The sequence below is a fragment of the Pleurodeles waltl genome, chromosome 4_1 (genome assembly GCF_031143425.1).
Source record: "Pleurodeles waltl isolate 20211129_DDA chromosome 4_1, aPleWal1.hap1.20221129, whole genome shotgun sequence".
Classification (NCBI taxonomy): Eukaryota; Metazoa; Chordata; class Amphibia; order Caudata; family Salamandridae; genus Pleurodeles; species Pleurodeles waltl.
Window position 1 is genome coordinate 190,115,174 of NC_090442.1, and position 19,758 is coordinate 190,134,931.

Here is a 19,758-nt window from a genome sequence, read left to right on the forward strand (position 1 = left end):
GATCAAAATGGTACCTCACTTGTGTGGGTAGGCCTAGTGCCCGCGACAGGAAATGCCCCAAAACACAACGTGGACACATCACATTTTCCCAAAGAAAACTAACCTTTTTTTTTTGCAAAGTACCTAGCTGTGGTCTTTGGCCTCTCACTCAGCCGGCATGAAGGGAAACCTAGCAAACCTATCCATTTCTGAAAACTAGGCATCTAGAGGAATATAGAATGGGGTGACTTAGGGAGCTCTCACCAGGTTCTGTTACTCAAAATCCTTTGCAAACCTCAAAATGTGGCAAAAAAACACTTTTACCTCACATTTCGGTGATGGAAAGTTCTGGAATTTGAGAGGAGCCACAAATTAACTTCCACCCAGCATTCTCCATGATAAAAATAGTAGCTTACTTGTGTTGGTAGGCCTAGTGCCCACGATAGGAAACGCCCCAAAACACAACATGGACACATCAAATTTTTACATTGAAAACTGATGTGTTTTTTGGAAAGTGCCTAGCTGTCGATTTTAGTCTCTAGCTCAGCCGGTACTAAACCTTCCAAACCTGTGCATTTTCTAAAACTAGACACCTAGAGGAACCCAGGATGGGGTAACTTGTGGCACTCTTACCAGGTTCTGTTGCCCAGAATCCTTTGCAAACCTCACTATTTGGCAAAACAAAACCACTTTTTCCTCACATTTCGGTGATAGAAAGTTTTGGAATCTGAGAGGAGCCACAAATTTCCTTCCATCCAGCATTCCCCCAAATCTCCAGATAAAAATGGTACCTCATTTGTGTGGGTAGGCCTAGTGCCGTGTCAGAAATAGATTACACAACGGTCAATGTTGGTCCTTACATGAGGGCAACTGTTGACCCTGGATTGATCCATTCCTGACGCAGGCACTAGGTACAGGCACTCAAGTGGGGTAGCGTTTTTATCAGGACAGGTGGGGAAACACTGGGTGGTAGGAATTTTGTGGACCCCAGCATATTCCTGTAGTTTGTGTGACAGAAATGCAAGAAAAAATAGAGTTTTTATGTAACATTTCACATTTGCAGGGTATTCTGGGTAAGAAAACTTTGGGGAATCTACACAAGGCACACCTCTGTGGACTCCCCCGAATGTCTAGTTTCCAGAAATGTCTGGGTTTGGTAGGTTTCCCTATATGGCCGCCGAGCCCAGGACCAAAAAGGCAGGTGCCTGCCTTACAAAACCATGTTGTTTTGTGATAGATAACTTTGATGTCTCCATAATACGATTTGAGCAGTGGAATTTTGGGCTGAACTAAATTGGGGAGCTCCCAAAAGAGGACTCTTTGTGCTTACCGCTGCATGCACCTGCTCTCTGGGTTGGGCTAACCTGCTATTGTCCTGCTGTACAGACTGTGCTTGCGAAGGGACAGCAGGACTGTTCTCATCACCTCCCTCATAATCACTGGAAGAGGAGTTATCGAATGGGACTCCTCTGACTGAAAAATCACTCCTAGAGTCTGCACCATTGCCCTATCTCTTGGATGCTGTCTCAGTCTATGATCTTACGTCAGAGCTGTCCTCTGTAACCCGAGTAGGGGCTTGAGCAGCAGTCATCCAACGAGATGCAATCTCTGCTACTAGCTAACCTGTTGCTCTAAAACACTAGCCTATGTAGACAGTCACACAATTGCTGGTGGGTGGGTTTGTGATACCTACAACAGTAGAGGTCACCTTACCTCGCTTCTTCCCTCAAGCAGCGTGTTCTTTCAAGACATGCAAAAAAACAAAGAAGACCCACTATTACATCACCTTGTCAAATACCAATCATCACAATCATTATTGGTTCTCCCTCTCTCATTATCTTCTCCGATTCCCTCACTACTACCCAGCAAAGGTGCCCTTCATCTCTCCATAGCCCCCCGCACATAATTTCATTTGTATTATAGCGCAGGTAATGTCTGGCTTTACTAATCCACTCAGCTATTCACATATACTACAGTTTAGATCCTTTCAGTAGGCATATAAACCTTCTGCGCTACTTTATGGCATCAAAACTGCCATTAGACAAAAGTCAGATCCTTTTCTAGCAGAAACATAATCACAAGAGTTACTTGACCTTTTTATTGCTGCCTAAAAGCTGCAGTTGAAACGCATCAGTTGAAGTATGTACATTGCTTTGAAGATGCAACTGCAAGAGAACTGTTTGGGTATATATATTTAAGCAAATGGAGTGCCATAGGCCCCACCCCCCAGCTTAAGCAGCGGTTGCCCTGGCCCTAATGGGCTAGTGAACTGGACTCTACTCCAACATTAACTAGTTGTTCATGTGCCTCTTCTCTCTGCACACAGAATCCTCAAAAATAATACTGTTAAAGACCATGAAAGAGGGGTGTGGAATGTGGGTCGACATGTACAGAAGAAGAAATAGAAGGAAAAATTATGAAATAAGTAAAATATGGAAAACAGAATGAGGGACAAATAGAATAGAAAACGTGATCATGAGATACAGAGGTAAGAAATAAAGTAAGGATGAGAGACTAAAGATGGGTTGATAAAAAGAGTTAAAAACATGGAGTTGAAGAGAAGAAAACATCAAAGAAAATAAGAACCAATATGAAATGTGGGACAGCAGGTTAAATGAAAGAGTGAAATAATGAATTGAAGTGGTGAAAAGATGGAAGAGTGAGTATTGATATGTGAAACGGTGAATGGATGGAAGGATGGACAGATGGAGAAGTGAAAACATGGATACATGAATATATTGATGGTTGTCTGATGAAGGGGTGTATGTGTATGAGAAAGGCTGATGGATGAAAGGCTGGATTGGTGGGTTGATGGAAATGTGAGGGATTGACAGATGAATGATACAGATAAGTTTGAAATGGTGGATGGATTGAGTAAATGGAGAGAAGGAGGAAGAAAAAAGCAAAGGGAACTCTCCGAAAGAGGATTGGCTTTCCCCACTTTGTGCTTGTGGTGACAGTGGTATACTTTATGTAGAGGGAATTTTAATTTCTGGGTGCTTCCTTAAAGAAAACCAAAATTAGGGATTTGAGTAACCAAAACCGAGTGTAGTTAGTTTTTTTCCTGAATAAGTTTGTCATGTTAGTCGAAAAGTAGGAGATTCTGTGCAAGATGAAGCTTATGAGTGAAGACATTTTACATGGCACTACAAATCAGCATAGTTTTACTGACTAATCTTCCTTATAAATGAGTTGCCTGGGCTGTCATATTGTGGTACTGTTTGCACCATGTTTAAGGCAAGCGATCATCAAATATAGATATGGAGCTGTGAGTTGACATTTAGATGTGCAGGATGTTGAGGAAATTCATGATTCTTTTTAAAGGGTGTTTGGATCATTAATAGATTTTGCTTAGAGCCTATTCTAGGTCAAGCCCAGGCCAGTAGATGGTTTTGTGCAATGAAGAAATGTTTTCTCTTCGATCTTGAAAGAGAAAGTACAAAATCTAATTTAGAATTTCTTCTGTTAGTGTCTGTAGAAGGAAGCTGGCTCTGGTACTCTGGTCAAGCAGTTAGGCTAATCAGACGGTTGTGCTAAGCATGTGTTGTGTACACAGAGTCAAGAAATTAGGTACACACTCAATGACTAACTCCAGGTCAGTGTTTTATGTATCAAAAATATAATTTGTTACTTTATTTTTAGAAGCAAAAGGATCTTTGTTGCAGGTAAGTATAGTTTCAAGAATGTACCACTTTCATGTATCAAAAGCACTTTGTTCAGAATTCACAGTTAAAACAGTATACAAGTAAGTAATACTTTTCAATTTCTAAAGAAGATGCTTAATGCAATTTCTCGTAGAAGAAAAGTAAATACACAATTTGCAGGTAAGTACTCGACTTACGATCCCAGTCTTTGGGGGGTTAGTGTTCACAGGGCAGAGTTTAGTAAGACACCAAGGGTGCACCAACAGCAACATGGGCCAGCTGGGTGCAGAGGTCAAAGTTGGTGTTGGGCGTCCAATGGTATCCTATGGAGACTGGGGGCACTAAGAAAGAAACAGCTTTCAGATAAGTGCCCGTGACTTAAAGGCACAGACCTGGGGGTCTAGATCAACACCAGGGGGGTGCCTCAGCAGCAGGGGGGCGGCTGGGTGCAGGGTGCAAACAGTGTTGGGCACCCAATGCTTTTCAGTGGAGGAACCCTCGGGGTCACAAAGAGCCTGCAGGCTTGGTCCAAGGGGTCAATTGAAGAAAACCAACGACTGGACAGGTAAGTAGAGAATCCACTGGACATTGCTAGCCCAACGGTTGGGTTCCCCAAGGCCATGGGGCAGCAGGTGCAGGGGTACCTTTAGGCATCGGGAAATCTTCACTGGAGCCAGTCGCAGTCATGGTGGGTCCTCTGGATTTAGGTTGCAGGTGGTGTTGTGTTGGTCAGGAGGGGTCAACACAGGGTGGACTAGAGGTCAGGGTGTTGGGTGCAGAGTGGGCAGGACTTCCAAATTCGGGGCGGTTCTAGAGTCCTTGGAGGTTTCTTTGTGGACAGGGCGGCTGTCCTCAGGCGATCTTGGGGAGACTGGCAGTACTCTGGGGGGGTTGTAGAGGTTACGCTGGTCCTGCAGGATGCATCACCTTTTTGTAGCAGGAGTCTTGAAGCTGAAGATGGGCCAGTAGGGCTGGGGCCAAGTCTGTTGTCGTCTGGAGTCTTCTCTCCTGGTACGCCTCTTCAGTCCTTCTTCTTTTCAGGTCACCAGGAATCTTAAGAGCAATGTGCAGTGGTGGCCCTAAATACTACATTTAGGGGCATTACAGGGGTCAGAGGGCAGCAGCCAATAACTACTGACCCTGAGGGTGGCTACACCCTTCCTGTGCTCACTTCCTTTGGAAAGGGGGGCACATTCCTTACCCCATTGGCTATCCTCCTCCAAAACAAGATGAGGGATTCTCCAAGGAGGGGGTCACCTCAGCTCTGGGCACCGTTGGGGTGGTCCCAGCTAAGGTCACTCCTCCTTGTGTTGCCGACAAAAAGTGGGGCTTAGTCCAGGGCAGGCATCTCCACTAGCTGGAGTGCCCTGGGGCAGTGTAACAAAAGGCTGGAGCCTTTGAGGCTCACCACCAAGTGTTGCAGTTCCTGCTGTGGGGAGTTGGGAAGCCCCTCCACCCAGGGCAGGCTTTGTCCCTGACCCTAGAGTGCACAAAGGCTCTCACCTGATGAGGTCAGAAACTTGTCTGCTTGTGGCAGGCTGGGACCGACCAGTCAGCCACACACTAGAGGGTTGGGTGGAATACAGGGGCATCTCTAAGATGCCCTTGTTGTGAATTTTTTAATACCTCCAACACTGCATCAGTGTAGGTTTGTTGAGCTGAGACGTTTGATGCCAAACTTCCCAGTCTTTAGTGCAGCCATCATGGAGCTGTGGAGGTTGTAATGACAAACTCCCAGCCCGTAAACTCAGTATGGCCACACTGCACTTACAATGTGTAAGAATGGACTTAGACACTGTAGGGGCATATTGCTCATGCAGTTATTCCATCACCTGTGGTATAGTGCACCCTGCCTTAGAGCTGTAAGGCCTGCTAGAGGGGGTGACTTACCGATGCCACAGGCAGTGGTTTATGGGCATAGCACCCAGAGAGGGATTCCATGTTAACTTAACTTTTTCCCCCCACCAACACACACAATCTGCCACAGCAGTGTGCATGTGTTTGGTGAGGGGTCCCTTACGATGGCCCAATACATGCTGCAGCCCTTAGAGAACCTTGCCACAGGGCCATTGATACCACTGGTACCTTTATACAAGGGACTTAGTTGTGTTCCAGTCGTGTGGCAATTGTGGAAGCAATGGTACAGTTTAGGGGAAGAACACAGGTGATGGGGCCTGGTTAGCAGGATCTCAGCACACACTCATTCAAGTTAGCGTCAGATATCAGGCAAAAAGTGTGTGTGTTGAGGGGGGTAACCATACCAAAAGGGGCCCTTTCCTGCACAACTCCCTCCCAAGCGAAAGAGGATTAGACTAACCTTTCCCAAGAGAGGATTCATTGTCTAAGTGGAAGAACCTGTAACGTCTTTCTGCACTGGCATGGGCAGCCCCAGGTCTCTGTTTCTCTGAACAGTCCATTCCCTGCAGGGAGATGGACCACCTCAAAAGTTTAAGGGTTTCACCTTTCATCTGCATAAGCCATCTGAGAGGTCTGTTGTCAGTTTGAACAATGAAGTGAGTACCAAACAAGTATGGTCTTAACTTATTCAGGGACCACGCCACAGCAAAGGTGTCCCTCTCAATGGCACTCCAACACTGTTCCCTGGGGAGTAACCTCCTGCTAATAAAAGCAACAGGCTGGTCATGGCCATCATCGTTGGTTTAGGACAGGACTGCTCCTATCCCATGTTTAGAGGCATCTGTCTGCACAATGAACTTCTTAGAGTACTCTGGAGCTTTGAGAACTGGTGCTGAGCACAGTGCCTCCTTCAGGGTGTCGAAGGCCTTTTTGGCAACTAACCATGCAGTTTGCTTTCCTGGGCATCTTTTTGGAGGTGAGTTCTGTGTGGGGGGTCACAATGGGCCCATATCCCTTCACAAACCTCCTGTAATATCCAGTCAAGCCAAGGAATGCCCTGTCTTGAGTATGGGTGGTAGGAGCTTTCCATTCCAGAATTGTCTGGATCTTGGGCTGTAAGGGTTGAACCTGGCCTCCACCTACAATGTGGCCCAAGTATACAACAGTGCCCTGCCCTATATGGCATTTGGATGCCTTAATAGTGAGGCCTGCAGATTGCAGGGCCTGCTAAGCCTTCCCCAGGTGGACCAGGTGATCCTGGCATGTGGAGCAAAAGACAACAATGTCATCTAGATATGCTGCACTTAAGGTCTCCAATCCAGCTAGGGCTTGATTCACCAACGTTTTTAAGGTGGCAGGGGCATTCTTTAAACCAAAGGGCATAACAGCGAACTGATAATGCCCACCAGGTTCAGAGAATGTTGTCTTTTATTTTGCTCCTAGTGCCGTGCAAATTTGCAAGTACCCTGCAGTCAAGTCAAAGGTACTGAGAAACTTTGCTGCATCTAATTTGTATATCAGCTCATGAGCCCTGGGTATGGGGTAAGCATCTTTCTTGGAGACTGAGATGAGACCTCTGTAGTCCACACAGAACCCCATTTCTTTCTTTCCACCTTGGGAATGAGGCTTGGTAACTAAGACCGCAGGGCTAACCCAGGTCCTGTCAAAGGGTTCAATAACCCCTAAATCCAACATTTTGTTGACTTCAACATTGATGCTCTCCTTAACTTGATCAAGCTACTGATAGATCTTCTTTTTGACAGGCAAGCTGTCCCCAGTATCCACATCATGGGTACACCAGTGTGTGTCAGTCCAGGGGTTAAGGAGAAGAGCTCTGCATAGTGTTGCAAGATTTGCATGCAGTCAGCCTGCTGTTGGCCAGTGAAGGTGTATGAGTAGACAATGCCATCAACTGTCCCGTCTTTAGGACTGCAAGAGAGGTTGTCAGGGAGGAGTTCACTCTCTGCTTACTGATCTTCACCAGAAACCATCAGCATGGTTACATCAGCCCTGTCAGAGAAAAGCTGTTAGGCGGTTCACAGAGATCACCCTCTTGGGTGGCCTGCTAGTGCCCAGGTCTACCAAATAGGTTACCTCACTTTTATTTTTCAAGGATACGGTAAGGGCCACTCCATCTGTCCTGAAGTGCCTTTGGAGCTGCAGGTTCCAGAACCCACACCTTCCGCCCTTGTTTGAACTCTACCGGTGCAGCCCTTTGGTCATACCACAGCTTCTCCAGCTGTTGGCTGGCCTCCAGGTTTTTCGATGCTTTCTACACGTACTCTGCCATCCTAGAATGTAGGCCTAGTACAAAGTCCACTGCATCTTATTAGGTCAGTGGAGAGCTCTCTCCCAACCTTTCACAAGAGCAAGTGGTCCCCTAGCAGTCAGGACTGGCCCTTAGCACACAGGCCATGAGTGACCCACACGCGATGGACTCAGGGAGTCAATAGGAGGCTCAGCAGCACAACAAAACAGAAGTCCCACATCACAGGAGTTGCAGGACAGGGCTGATCTTCGACTTGCAGAGTGCTGGAGGCCAGGGCTTCTTGGCGCCTGAAGCTCTCCTGGAGGAAGTGTCAACAATCCTTGGCAAGTGCAACAGTTGCTGTGCACAGGGGTTCCAGTCCAGTGGCAGGAGCAGGGGCCCATAGTCTCCTAATTTGGTCAGAAGGCAAGCAGGACCCAGAGGAAGCCACAGACTCCCCGCCTGTGAAGCAGAGCCTTTCGATGTTCATGGAACAGCAGACCCCACCAGCCGGTTGATGTTGTCTTGAGGTGTCTCATTCACTCCAAGGGAGATTCCTTCGTGCTTTCAGGTGCAAACAGAGCCCTTGTGGCTCTGGAGGATTCACAGACTTGGATGTTGCACAATTCTTGCAGGATCCGGAGAAACAATGTTGCAATGGGAGCCTTTCCATCAGAAGCGGAAGTGTTTCGGTTCCAAAGCAGACCAGCAGTGGTTCCAGAGGCCAGGAGTAGGCGATGTCTTGCAGAGAGTTCCTTGGAGAGTCTTGCTTGACTAATCTGAGGACCCACCCACGGGGGGACCCTTAAGTAACCCTAAAAGGGTGCTGGTCACTCTCTGAGGTGATCCACCTACCAGAGAGGGTCAAGGACGTCACCTACCTGGCCTAACCAGTCAGCTGCTCCCCAGGGCCTCTGCCCATCTTGTTTTCAAGATGGCAGAATCAAGTGGCCACCTGGCAGAGCTCTGTGCACCTCCCTAGGGAGGAGCTGGACAGGGGGGTGGTCACTCCTCTGTCCTTTGTGTAGTTTGAGTGGGAACCAGGGGGTTCCTGAACTGGTGCAAACCTGATTATGCAAAGAGGGCACCAAATGTGCCCTTCAAAGCAGTCTGGTGGTGCTCAGAGGCCACCCCAGCCCTTGCACACTTATTACACAGGGGGAGTTGGTCACACCTCTCCCTTGCAGGAAGTTCTTTGATCTGCCTCTGCGTCATGAGCCTGGCTCACCAGCAGAAGGGCAGAACAGTGTCTGGGGTCCGCAGCAGTGTGTGCTGGCAGCTAGACCCTGTAAGGCTGCACAGGCATAAATGGGGGATCCTATAAGTACCACCAGAGTACATGGTATCATGCAAATAGCACTGGAATGTGTGTAGTTGCATGATTCCAACATGTTTGAAACCAAAAATGCCTAGGTTCAGAATAGCCATTATGTAGTTGGACCACTTGTGTTGACCAGTGCCTAGAACATACTTTGAGATGGCTTCACCGCACTCAGAGTCCAGGAAATGGCCTGGTGTCTGTAGGGGCACCCTGCTCATGCATGGGTACCCTCACACTTGGGGACATGCACCCTGCCCTTGATCTGAAGGGCTTACCAGCGTGGTGACTTAGTGTCTCAGTGCAGTGACCAGGTTTGGTGGTGAAAGGGTGCATGCACCATTTCATGCAGGCTGCAATGGCAGGCATGCAGACACAATTTGCATGGGGTCCCATGGGTTGCACAATATATGTTGCAGCCCATGGGAGACCCCTAGTGTGCCAATGCTCTGGGTACCTAGATACCATATACAAGGGACTTACATGGGTGCACCAGTATGCCAATTGTGGGTGTAAAAAGTTTACCAGCACGGGGGTCCTGATTAGCAGGATCCCAGTGAAATACAGTCTAAACACACTAACATCAGGCAAAAAGTTGAGGTAACTGTGCTAGAAAGATGGAACTTTCCTACAGTCCAGAACAACCGGGCCCAAGTCATTCTTGTGGCTCCGGACTGGACGAGAAGTCTGGTATCTGAAACTCTTTAGCATGGCCACTGATCCCCCAATCAGGCTGCATCTTTGTGAGGATCTTCTATTGCAGCAGCACGGGATGGTTCTTTACCCGAACCTGTCCATTCTCTGCTTTCTTGCGTGGAGATTGAGCAGCAGCAGTTGACAGCTTTTGACCTTCCACCCAAAGTCTGTAACGTTATCTTGGCAGCCAGGCGTTCCTCCACCAAAACAGTATACGCCTATCATTGGAACAAATTTGTGGCATGGTGTTGACCCCCTTTTTGCACCTCTGTTCGAGGTCCTCTCGTTTATTTTTTCTCTTGCCCAGCAGGGCTCTGCTCTGGGCACCCTCAAGGGTTGTCTGCCATCTCGGCTTTCCTCAGATTGCCTGACCAACCCTCCTTGGTGACCATGTTACCAACTCCTCCTCTGTTTATAATGCCCTAATGGGATTTGAAGTTGGTTCTTACCTTCTTGATGGGTGCTCCTTACAAGCCACTTAATAACTGTCCCCTCTTCTTAATTTAAATACCGCCTTTTCAGTTGCCATCACCTCTGCTCGCAGAGTGAGTGAGCTGCAGGCCTTTTCTTGAAGCCACCTTTTATTTCCATCCATCCTGACAAGGTGGTGCTTCGTACCAGGGCTTCCTTTTCACCTAAAGTTGTCACGCCCTTTCATGTAGGCCAATACATCACCTTGCCTACTTTTGATTTTTGACTATTTTTCCAAATTTTTTAAAGTCCTGCTAGGGCCTTGTTTAAGTCCCTGTTAGCATCTCTTTTTTTAAGTTCAAAAGTTTTGTAAAAGTTACAATTTAAGAACTAGAAGTATTTTTTAGTTTCTTAAAAAGTAATCCACACTTTTAGAGACATAATGAGTAGCTCAGAGGATATGGTGATGGAACTCAACCTCAACCCTTAACTTCATCTAGGGATGACAGAGCTAAGGTCCCTCTGTAAGCTAAGAAAGATTAAAACTGGGTCCAACCCTACAAAGGTCAAGCTCCAGGAGCTCTTGGTAGAGTACACCAGGAACCACCCTGCTGAAGGGGAAGACCTCCCCTCAGATTGGGAAGAAGTTGGGGATCAGGAGGCAGAACTCCCCCCTCCTACCCTAACTATGGAGACCAGGGTTCCAAGACCCCTGTCTCCACAAATCAGACTCAGAGACTCTGATTCTTCCACAGGGGAGTCCAATTCCTCTGTGAACATTGAGGGCAGCCTCAATGAGGAGGATATCATTTTAGCAAGGATGGCCAAAGGACTAGCTTTGGATAAACAGCTCCTTGTTATAGAAAGGGAGAGAGCAGAAATGGGCTTGGCACCCATACATGATGACAGCAACATAAATAGGGTCGGAGAGAACACTGACTTTCTAAAAATCCCCAAAGGGATTGTTTCAAAATAAGAAGAAGGTGATGATATCACTAAATGGTTCACAACTTTTGAGAGAGATTGTGCAATCAGAAAGCTAAACAGATCTCACTGGGGAGCTCTCCTTTTGGAACTGTTTACCAGTAAGTGTAGGGATAGACTTCTCATACTCTCTGGTAAAGATGCAGAATCCTATGACCGCATGAAGGCTACCCTGATTGAGGGCTTTGGATTCTCAGCTGAGGAGTACAGGGGGGCTCACAAAACCTCGAGTCAGTCCTGGGTTGATTTTGTTGACCACTCAGTCAAAACACTAGATGGTTGGATAACTGGCAGTGAAGTGCATGACTATGATGGGCTGTATAATTTATTTATGAAATAACATCTGTTAAGTAACTGCTTCAACAACAAGTTGCATCAACATCTGGTAGACCTAGGTCCAATTTCTCCCCAAGAATTGGGAAAGAAGGCAGACCACTGGGTCAAGACAAGGGTGACCAAGACTTCCACAGAGGTTGACCAAAGGAAAGGGGTCACAAAGCCTCCCCAGGGGAAGGTTGGTGAGACATCCAAGGACAACACTAGAGAGTCTTCTCAAGGGCCCCAAAAACCTGCTCAGGAGGGTAGGCCTGAGCCTCTTCACAGTCCACAAATGGGTATAAGGGTAAAAACTGTGATACCAAGTAGGCCTGGTGTCACATCTGTAGACAGCATGGACACCAATCTGGAGACATGGCCTGTCCCAAGAAAAGTCCCACAGCCTTTACTCCAGTTAGCATTGGAATAGCCAGTCTCCAAGTGGGATCAACAGTGTGCCCAGAGCAAATCAGGGTTTACACTGAAGCTACATTAGTCTCTGAGGGTGGGTGGATATAGCCACACTAGCTGCCTGACCGCCTAACATGCAAAAATACAGGCAGCAGCTCTTGATAAATGGGACAAAGGTAGAAACCCTGAAGGATACAGGTGCCAGTGTCACCACAGTGACAGAAAACCTGGTTTCCCCAGGACAGTATCTGCTGGACAGATATATGCAGTCACCAATGCTGACAATGAAACTAAGGTCCATCCCATGGCAATGGTGACTTTAGAATGTGGAGGGGTCACTGGCCTGAACCAGGTAGTGGTCTCCTCTGCATTCCCAGTAGAATGTTTGCTAGGGAATGATTTGGAGTCCTCAGCATGGGATGAGGTAGAACTCAAAACCCATGCAGCAGTCCTGGGTATCCCTGAACTGGTGTGTGTAAAAACAAGAGCGCAGAGCATATGGTGAAAAAGAAGTGTTGGATCCTGAAATAATGGTCCAACCTTCCAAGAGGTAAGAGAACTGGGGGACTAGCCTTTGTGCAGCAAAAGAAACACAGGACCTCTCTTTCCAGGAGGATGTCCTATCCCCTGAGGGAACTGAGTCCATGGAGCTGGAGCCATAACAGGTAGAGCTCTTGGGCCCAGGGGGACCCTCAAGGGAACAGCGGTGCCAGGGACAAAAGACTTGTCCCACTCTTGAAGGGCTTAAACAGCAAGCTGCTGAACAGGAGAAAGGAGATGTCAGTGCCTCCCACAGGGTCTGTTGGGAGGATGGACTCCTTTACACTGAGGCAAGAGATCCCAAACCTGGTGCCACTAGGAGAGTGGTAGTGCCTCAGGAGTTTAGAAAGTTTATCCTCACTTTGGCCCATGACAACCCCTTAGCTGAGCATTTGGGACAAACTAAGACATGGGACAGATTAGTGAACTCTTTCTATTGGCCCAATATGTTCCAGAAAGTAAGGAAGTTTTGTAGCTCCTGAGTCACCTGCCAAGTAGTGGCAAGACAGGTGGCCATCCAAAGACCCCCCTCATTCCACTTCCTGTGATGGGGTCCCCTTTGAAAAGGTTGGTGTGGGTCCACTTGAACCTCCCACAGCCTCAGGGAACCAGTACATACTAGTAGTAGAGGATCATGCTACCAGATACCCTGAAGCAATTCCCCTTAGGGCAACTACTGCCCCTATAGTAGCCAAGGACCTGATTGTTTTTTTTTTTTTTTTTTTTTTTTTTTTTTTTTAACCAGAGTGGGTTTCCCTAAGGAGGTGGTTTCTGACAGAGGTACCAACTTCATGTCAGCTTACCTCAAGCACATGTGGAATGAGTGTGGGGTAACCTATAAGTTCACCACACCATATCATCGACAAACCAATGGCCTTGTTGAAAGGTTTAACAAGACATCGAAGGGCATGATCATGGGGCTCCCTGAAAAACTCAAAAGGAGATGGGATGCCCTCCTGTCATGCCTGCTTTTCGCCTACAGAGAGGTGCCACAGAAGGGAGTAGGGTTTCCCCCTTTGAGCTTTTTTTGGCCATCCTGTAAGGGGACCACTGGAACTTGTCAAAGAGGGCTGGGAGAGACCTCTCCATGAGCCTAAACAGGATATGGTGGACTTTGTGCTTGGCCTCTGCTCAAGGATGGCTGAGTACACTGAAAAGGCATCCAAAAACCTTGAGGCCAGCCAACAACTCCAGAAGTTTTGGTATGGCCAAGAGGCTACAATGGTTAAATTCCAACCAGGGCCGAAAGTCTGGGTTCTGGAACCTGTGGCCCCCAGAGCACCTCAGGACAGATGGAAGTGGCCCTTACCCAGTGCTTGAGAAAAAGAGTCAGGTCACTTACTTGGGGGACCTGGGCACTAGCAGGACACCCAAGAGGGTGATCCATGTTAACCGCCTTAAGCTCTATAATGATAGGGCAGATATAACAATGTTGATGGTTACTGATGAGGATCAGGAAGCAGAGAGTGAACATCTCCCTGACCTCCTCTCAACTGACCTTAAGGATGGGACAGTAGATGGTGTGGTCTACTCAGGCACCCTCTCTGCCCAACAGCAGGCCGACTTGCAAGTCCTGCAACAGTATTCTGAGCTCTTTTCTTTGACTCCTGGTCAGACACATCTGTGTACCCATGATGTGGACACGGGAGACAGTTTACCTGTCAAAAACAAAATATTCAGACAGTCTGACCAAGTCAAAGAAAGCATCAAAGTGGAAATCCACAAGATTGCAGGAGTTAGAGGTAAAAGAGTACTCTGAAAGTCCCTGGGCTAGCCCAGTGGTCTTGGTCCCCAAACCTCATACCAAAGATGGAAAGAGTGAAATACGGTTTTGTGTGGACTACAGAGGACTCAATTCTGTCACCAAGACAGATGCTCACCCCATACCGAGAGCAGATGAGCTGATTGACAAGGTAGGCGCAGCCAATTTTCTGAGTACGTTTGACTTAACTGCAGGGTACTGGCAAATTAGGATGGCACCTGGAGCAAAAGAGGAAACGGCTTTCTCAACACCTGATGGGCATTTATGTGTGTATCATCCTACAACAGAGCAACCATGAGGCAACGCCAACAGTTAGAATTCTCAAATATGAAAGCTTCATTTCAGCATCCAACGAGACTGAAGATTACAGCTAAGAACAAAACACATATTTTCTCCCTGGTTGTGGCTGAAAAATAATTTTTTAGAGATGCATAACAAGTTGAGTAATGATGTTGGTAGTGGCATAGGTTGAGGTATCTTGCTGTGGTCCTTAATGAGTCCACTGCCTCAGTTTGGGCTGAGGTTGGTGATTTCAGAACACTGTGGAAGACCATTTTCTGTGTGCAACCATATCGGGAATTTGATATTCGTTGTCCCTGTGAGCTCTTCCCATTGTCCACTCTCACAGACCCTCCTGCCACTCTAGTGCGAAACCATAAATAACATTCCTGAGATGGCCTTTTAAAATGGACAGTTGCATTGAACATCATGGTTTAAATTGGAATTTACAATATTTAATTCCACGGATCCATTTTCCAGAGTTGACATATCAGCGATAAGGGGCTACCTACCACAAACGTGGGTTGTTGAAAACTATCTGCAAAGTCTGGTGCAGTATATCTAATCATTCAATATTTAGTAGTTTTATTACACCTACATATTAGTACATTTAAGTCAGGGATGTCATTCACGCCGTAAGGATATCATCTTTATGTTGGTGTCTACACTAGCTTCCTCTCAGGTTCACATTTGTGACCTTCTTTGCGCACATGCATGCACTAGGCTAGAGGGTTTCATTTGCTGGACAAAAAATGGTTGCCAATTCTGCCATTGCTTTAATCCCAATAATGTCACTAAAAAAAAACAACCATAAAAACAAGAAGAAATGCTCCGTCATTACAAAAAATAATAATAAAAATATCCCACAGGTAACAAAAGGAACAGCAAGAAATTAATGGTCTGGATTAGTTTTCCAAATGTGAGCAAGCCTGCTTACATGAATACACACTATAAGTCAGGAGGAACTGCTACTTTTTTTATTTGGGCCAAAGACAGAAAGGCTTGAGAACCAGCACATGGGTTTACTCTGATATACACCTGGGGTTGCCATATCATTCTGAAAAAGGCAGCGTGAGGATCGATTGATATTCTCTCTTTAAATGTTTCTGAACCAACTCTGATTTGAGTCCAAGTTAGATCATTGTGTCTAGCGTGTGTGTGCCTTGGAGTTTGGGAAATGCTTTGCACGCTGGCATTGCGTTTAGTGGAGCACTTGCACGTTAGTAGGAGGTTTATTCAGTCTGCTTCCACGTTTTAGAAGGGATCTCTCATCATTTTCTGGGAAGGATGATACCTTGCGTCTTAGTATTATTTTGTAAAGGCATGCCAAAACCTAAACTTGATGGGGATTCAATCTTTACAAAAATGCATGTTCAATAAAATATAGTAATGGAAATCAGACACCATGTGACATTATTAATTCTCATATGTAAAGAACAATGAGAGCTGTGTGGGTACTTCTCATGCCAGGTTTCAGTGACATAGGAGGGTCTTGTTAACCTCTTCTGAGTCAGCTAATGCATTATGTAATATTTTGTCCCCTCTTTAATTTATTTTAGAAGGCCTATACTGAGGAAGAACTGAGTGCAAAGTTAACCCGACGAGTTCAGAAAGCGGCACGGCGGCAGGCCAAACAAGAAGAACTGAAGAGGTTGCACAGAGCACAGGTCAGTGCGATATTCTTTGTGTGATGCCTGGCCCAGCTACATAGTATGTGGCCAGATATAGGGCTTCTGCAAGTGGCCATCTGTGAATTCTTGTTTAGCCCAATGTACATGCTCCTTTGTCAGATGTATGTCCAGGGGCAGGTGTGTCTATGTACAAGCTTCTGTATTAGCCAAGATTTGTTCTTATATCTGAGACCTTGTGTGCTGCTGTTAGTCTTTGTATGTGCTCTAGTGACTGGGATGGCTCACGTATCAGGCAAGTTATGTTCTGTTGTCAGTCATTGAGTGACTGCCTTAACCCACGTATGTACTCCAGCCTTAATTAGTGAACAGTGATTGGGACCGGCTTTAGGGCAGTGTGACTGGTGCAGCTGCCCTGGGCGCTAACCTGGATTTAGTGGTGGAATGGCCTCAGCGGGACGCGCTGTGTTGACCAATAACTTACAATGTAAAACCACCCCTTGCTGCAGACTTTCTTGTGCATCTGGCTTCCAGGCAGGAATAAAAATGTCAAGATGGTTAATGTTCCTGCTAGAGAGAGAGAGATCTTGGTCTAGTTGCAGTTCAGAAATGCCATAAAGTAGCAAGAGGGTTAATATGCCTGCTGCAAATAACAGATCTGTATTTTATGTAGATAGCTGAGTGGATTAGTAAAGCCAAACTTTTCCAGAGCTTTAAAACAAATGAAATGTATTTGAGAGAAGGGTTATAGAGAGGTGAGGAGCACGTTTGCCAGGTAGTAATGAGGGTATTCGAGGAGGCGGTTGTGGGGTCAAAAAAGATTCACACCGGGCGCCACAAGCGCTAAAGCTGGCCCGGACAATGATCATGCTAATCTAATCCTGAGTAAACAAATGAGTAGCTTCACGATAAAAAAAAACCCTGTTAGTTAAAGCATCCCGGTGCATTTGATGCACTCAAGACTACCCGCTTCCACCAAACCAACTTGTCCTTGGTCAGATGACCTTTCTTTGTGTTACCGATTTTGTTATGGAAATCCCACATTTGTTTGTGCGCTCCTGTTTGTGTGGTGGGGGTATTTAAAATGTAGTTAAATTGTATCTTATTTGGCTTATGTCTGTTTTTTTGTGGTTAAATACTTTACCACTGTGCTGCCTTTAAATATCTGTTTTATCCATTAATGCATGAATGGCACACATTAAGTCATATACTTTGCAAACATTTTGAATGACAAGAATGTTGCTCTTAATTCAGTCAATAAAGAAGTTGTGTACATTACTGCACTTAACGAAACCCAGCACAGTAAGCAAACAACAAACAGGACATGGTCAACATCAGGTCATTGCTTAGCCTATCATCCGAGGGCGGGCATTCAAATAGTATATATATTGTTTTAGTCATAGAGTGCAGCGGGTTAGATAACTTGATAATCTTGGTGCCATCAGTATGAAAATAAATAGGTTGGCATCCATAAAACGGCCAGGGCAGTGTGATGAACCACTGTTAGACACTGAAAGTAGGCCAGGGAACAAGGTGTAGACCACCTATATCCAGTCTTGTGTAAGGGACAAATTGAGAGTCAGTTTCCATGTTCTCTCTTAGTTCATGGCAAGCTGAATAGCCCACGCCGTTTCCTGATAATTCTCTCCCTGCACTAACAATCATTGCATCCAACGTTGTGACACTTACTCTCTCCCCCTCAGTCTCTGATGGTGATTGTTGTAGTTTGTTGATGTTGTCACCCTCCGCCACTGGCCATCTTAACAATTCTCAATTCCAAGAGACCAGTGGCGAAGTCTGCACGGAACTCCAGGACATGGCTACCTGTCTCTTAGCCAGCAACAATGCCAGGTCTGCGAATCTGTTGTCTAGCGTTGCAGTCTTGACTCTCTTAAATAATCCCACTATATTTGCCTCCAGTGCTTAGGGATACGTTCTCCTAGTCCTTTCCCGTACCATCTTTTGAATTGACTCAATATAAAATGAGGGCAGGCAGCTTCAGGACATACGAGTGATGTTGGCTCTGATCTGAACACTCGCTGGGGACAACAGGGTAAATACTTTTTAATTGATGAGGCGTCGGATATGCTCTATGAAGTATTTTAAATTGCATCAGTTTGCATTCGGCACTGCACAACACCTTTGCAGGGTTTTCGAGTATCTCAACACTCTACTTAGGTGACCGTTATCTGTTCGGTTCATGATCCCCAAGTTCTACCAGGCGAGTGATCCCTATTTTTGATTACCAAATAATACATTGATATTAGGCTGTCAGTCTTTCTACTCTGCCGCATATTAGCATATGATGTATGTGTCTTTTGTGAGGGGTTCCACATTTCTCCGTCTCCAGATTGATTTGTTTTGTATGACCAACACCATGTGTTAAACATTGAACTACTGGCTCTTATGTGTAATCTGTCAGAGCGGGCTGGAAGTTGCTTAGTGTGATTATTTTGTTGCTGTTCCAGCCTTCTCTCTGCCTAATGTCTTACCTGTGTTACGTAACCTAGGTTGCCCCCACAAGGGAAGCTCAGGGTAATATGGTGGTTTAGGTTTGGTGTGAATTAGGCTTTTTTTCTGTAATATTGGGCTACGCTTCTAGATCATTGTTCTATTCTAATTGTAACCATTGTTACTTCAGAATTTAGTATTTGTCTGATTCAAGGACATCATATGCATTCTAGCGCTGCCAGTTCTGAATTTCCCAGCCACCTACTGTAACTGTGCTGCCAGGTAGTAAGCTTTTTTAGTCTGAGGCAGTCAGCCCACCCTTAAATACTGATAGTTGGTTAGCGCATGTCTACCTTGTTCCTTCGATTGCCCCACATTAGGTTGTCGCATGGGTTCTCATTATCCTTATGAGACTACTGGATTCGGGCAGCAGAATCACTTGTACTGCGGGGGACTGAGTCTGATCCCGCACCATGTGATACCTGTCAGCCTAATCCGGGTTTGTTCCGGCTAACTAGCAGTGCCTCATCTCCACCCAAGAGCAGGGATGATTGGGGCAACTGGACGCATGACCTACATGACTCCTCAGGGGAATCTTGGTCACTCAGATCTCATCCGTGTCTCTCAGTTACATTAGTGTCACGTATGCAAGGACAATCAGAGTCAGAGTAACGTTCAAAAAGATTTTATTGAAGTAACTGCATCTTAGATAATAAAGCATGTATTGCAATAACTAGGACGACGAAGCACAATAAGATTAAAATTGTGATGAGGAGAGTAAAACAAAAGAATAAAGCTACCATATTGCCACTAAGGTTTGTAGAGAGAGTTCCTATTTAGCTATGTTAGAGCACAGCATGTTAAGCTCTAATTCTGCCTTTCGGGTTCCCCCTGGGATGACATCATCCCTCATACCTGAGCAAGAGGCCTGTAGCCTACATAAGCAGCTGTAACAAAGCAATCCGCAATCAGAATACAGTTGTGATCATCTGGCTGGCATCTCCCTCTAACATACATGGGTCAAAGTAGTGTTTTTATAATAAAACATCTAAAGTTCCAAGAAAGAGTAAGAGTGTGTATGTTTCTGTGAACATTGGAGACAAAGCGTACCACTTTTGCCAGCAACCTATCTTACTGCAGCCCTGAGAAAAGCACAGAGTCAACAGCTAGATAGAGAAAATAAAACGAGACCACAAATGTGGCGAATGTTAAAATAATATAACAAAGCTAAATAA

The 19,758-nt window shown here is 46.0% G+C and overlaps 1 protein-coding gene across 21 annotated transcripts in view; it reads left to right on the top strand.

Moving 5' to 3' along the window:
* Positions 1–19,758, top strand: part of MICAL3 (microtubule associated monooxygenase, calponin and LIM domain containing 3) — a 1,349,174-nt gene that overhangs the window by 1,123,504 nt on the left and 205,912 nt on the right. For all 21 annotated transcript variants that reach the window (XM_069228050.1, XM_069228034.1, XM_069228049.1 and 18 more), the window contains one exon: positions 16,004–16,111. In XM_069228050.1, the coding sequence (XP_069084151.1) occupies positions 16,004–16,111 (108 nt within the window). The remainder of the gene's footprint in view (positions 1–16,003; positions 16,112–19,758) is intronic.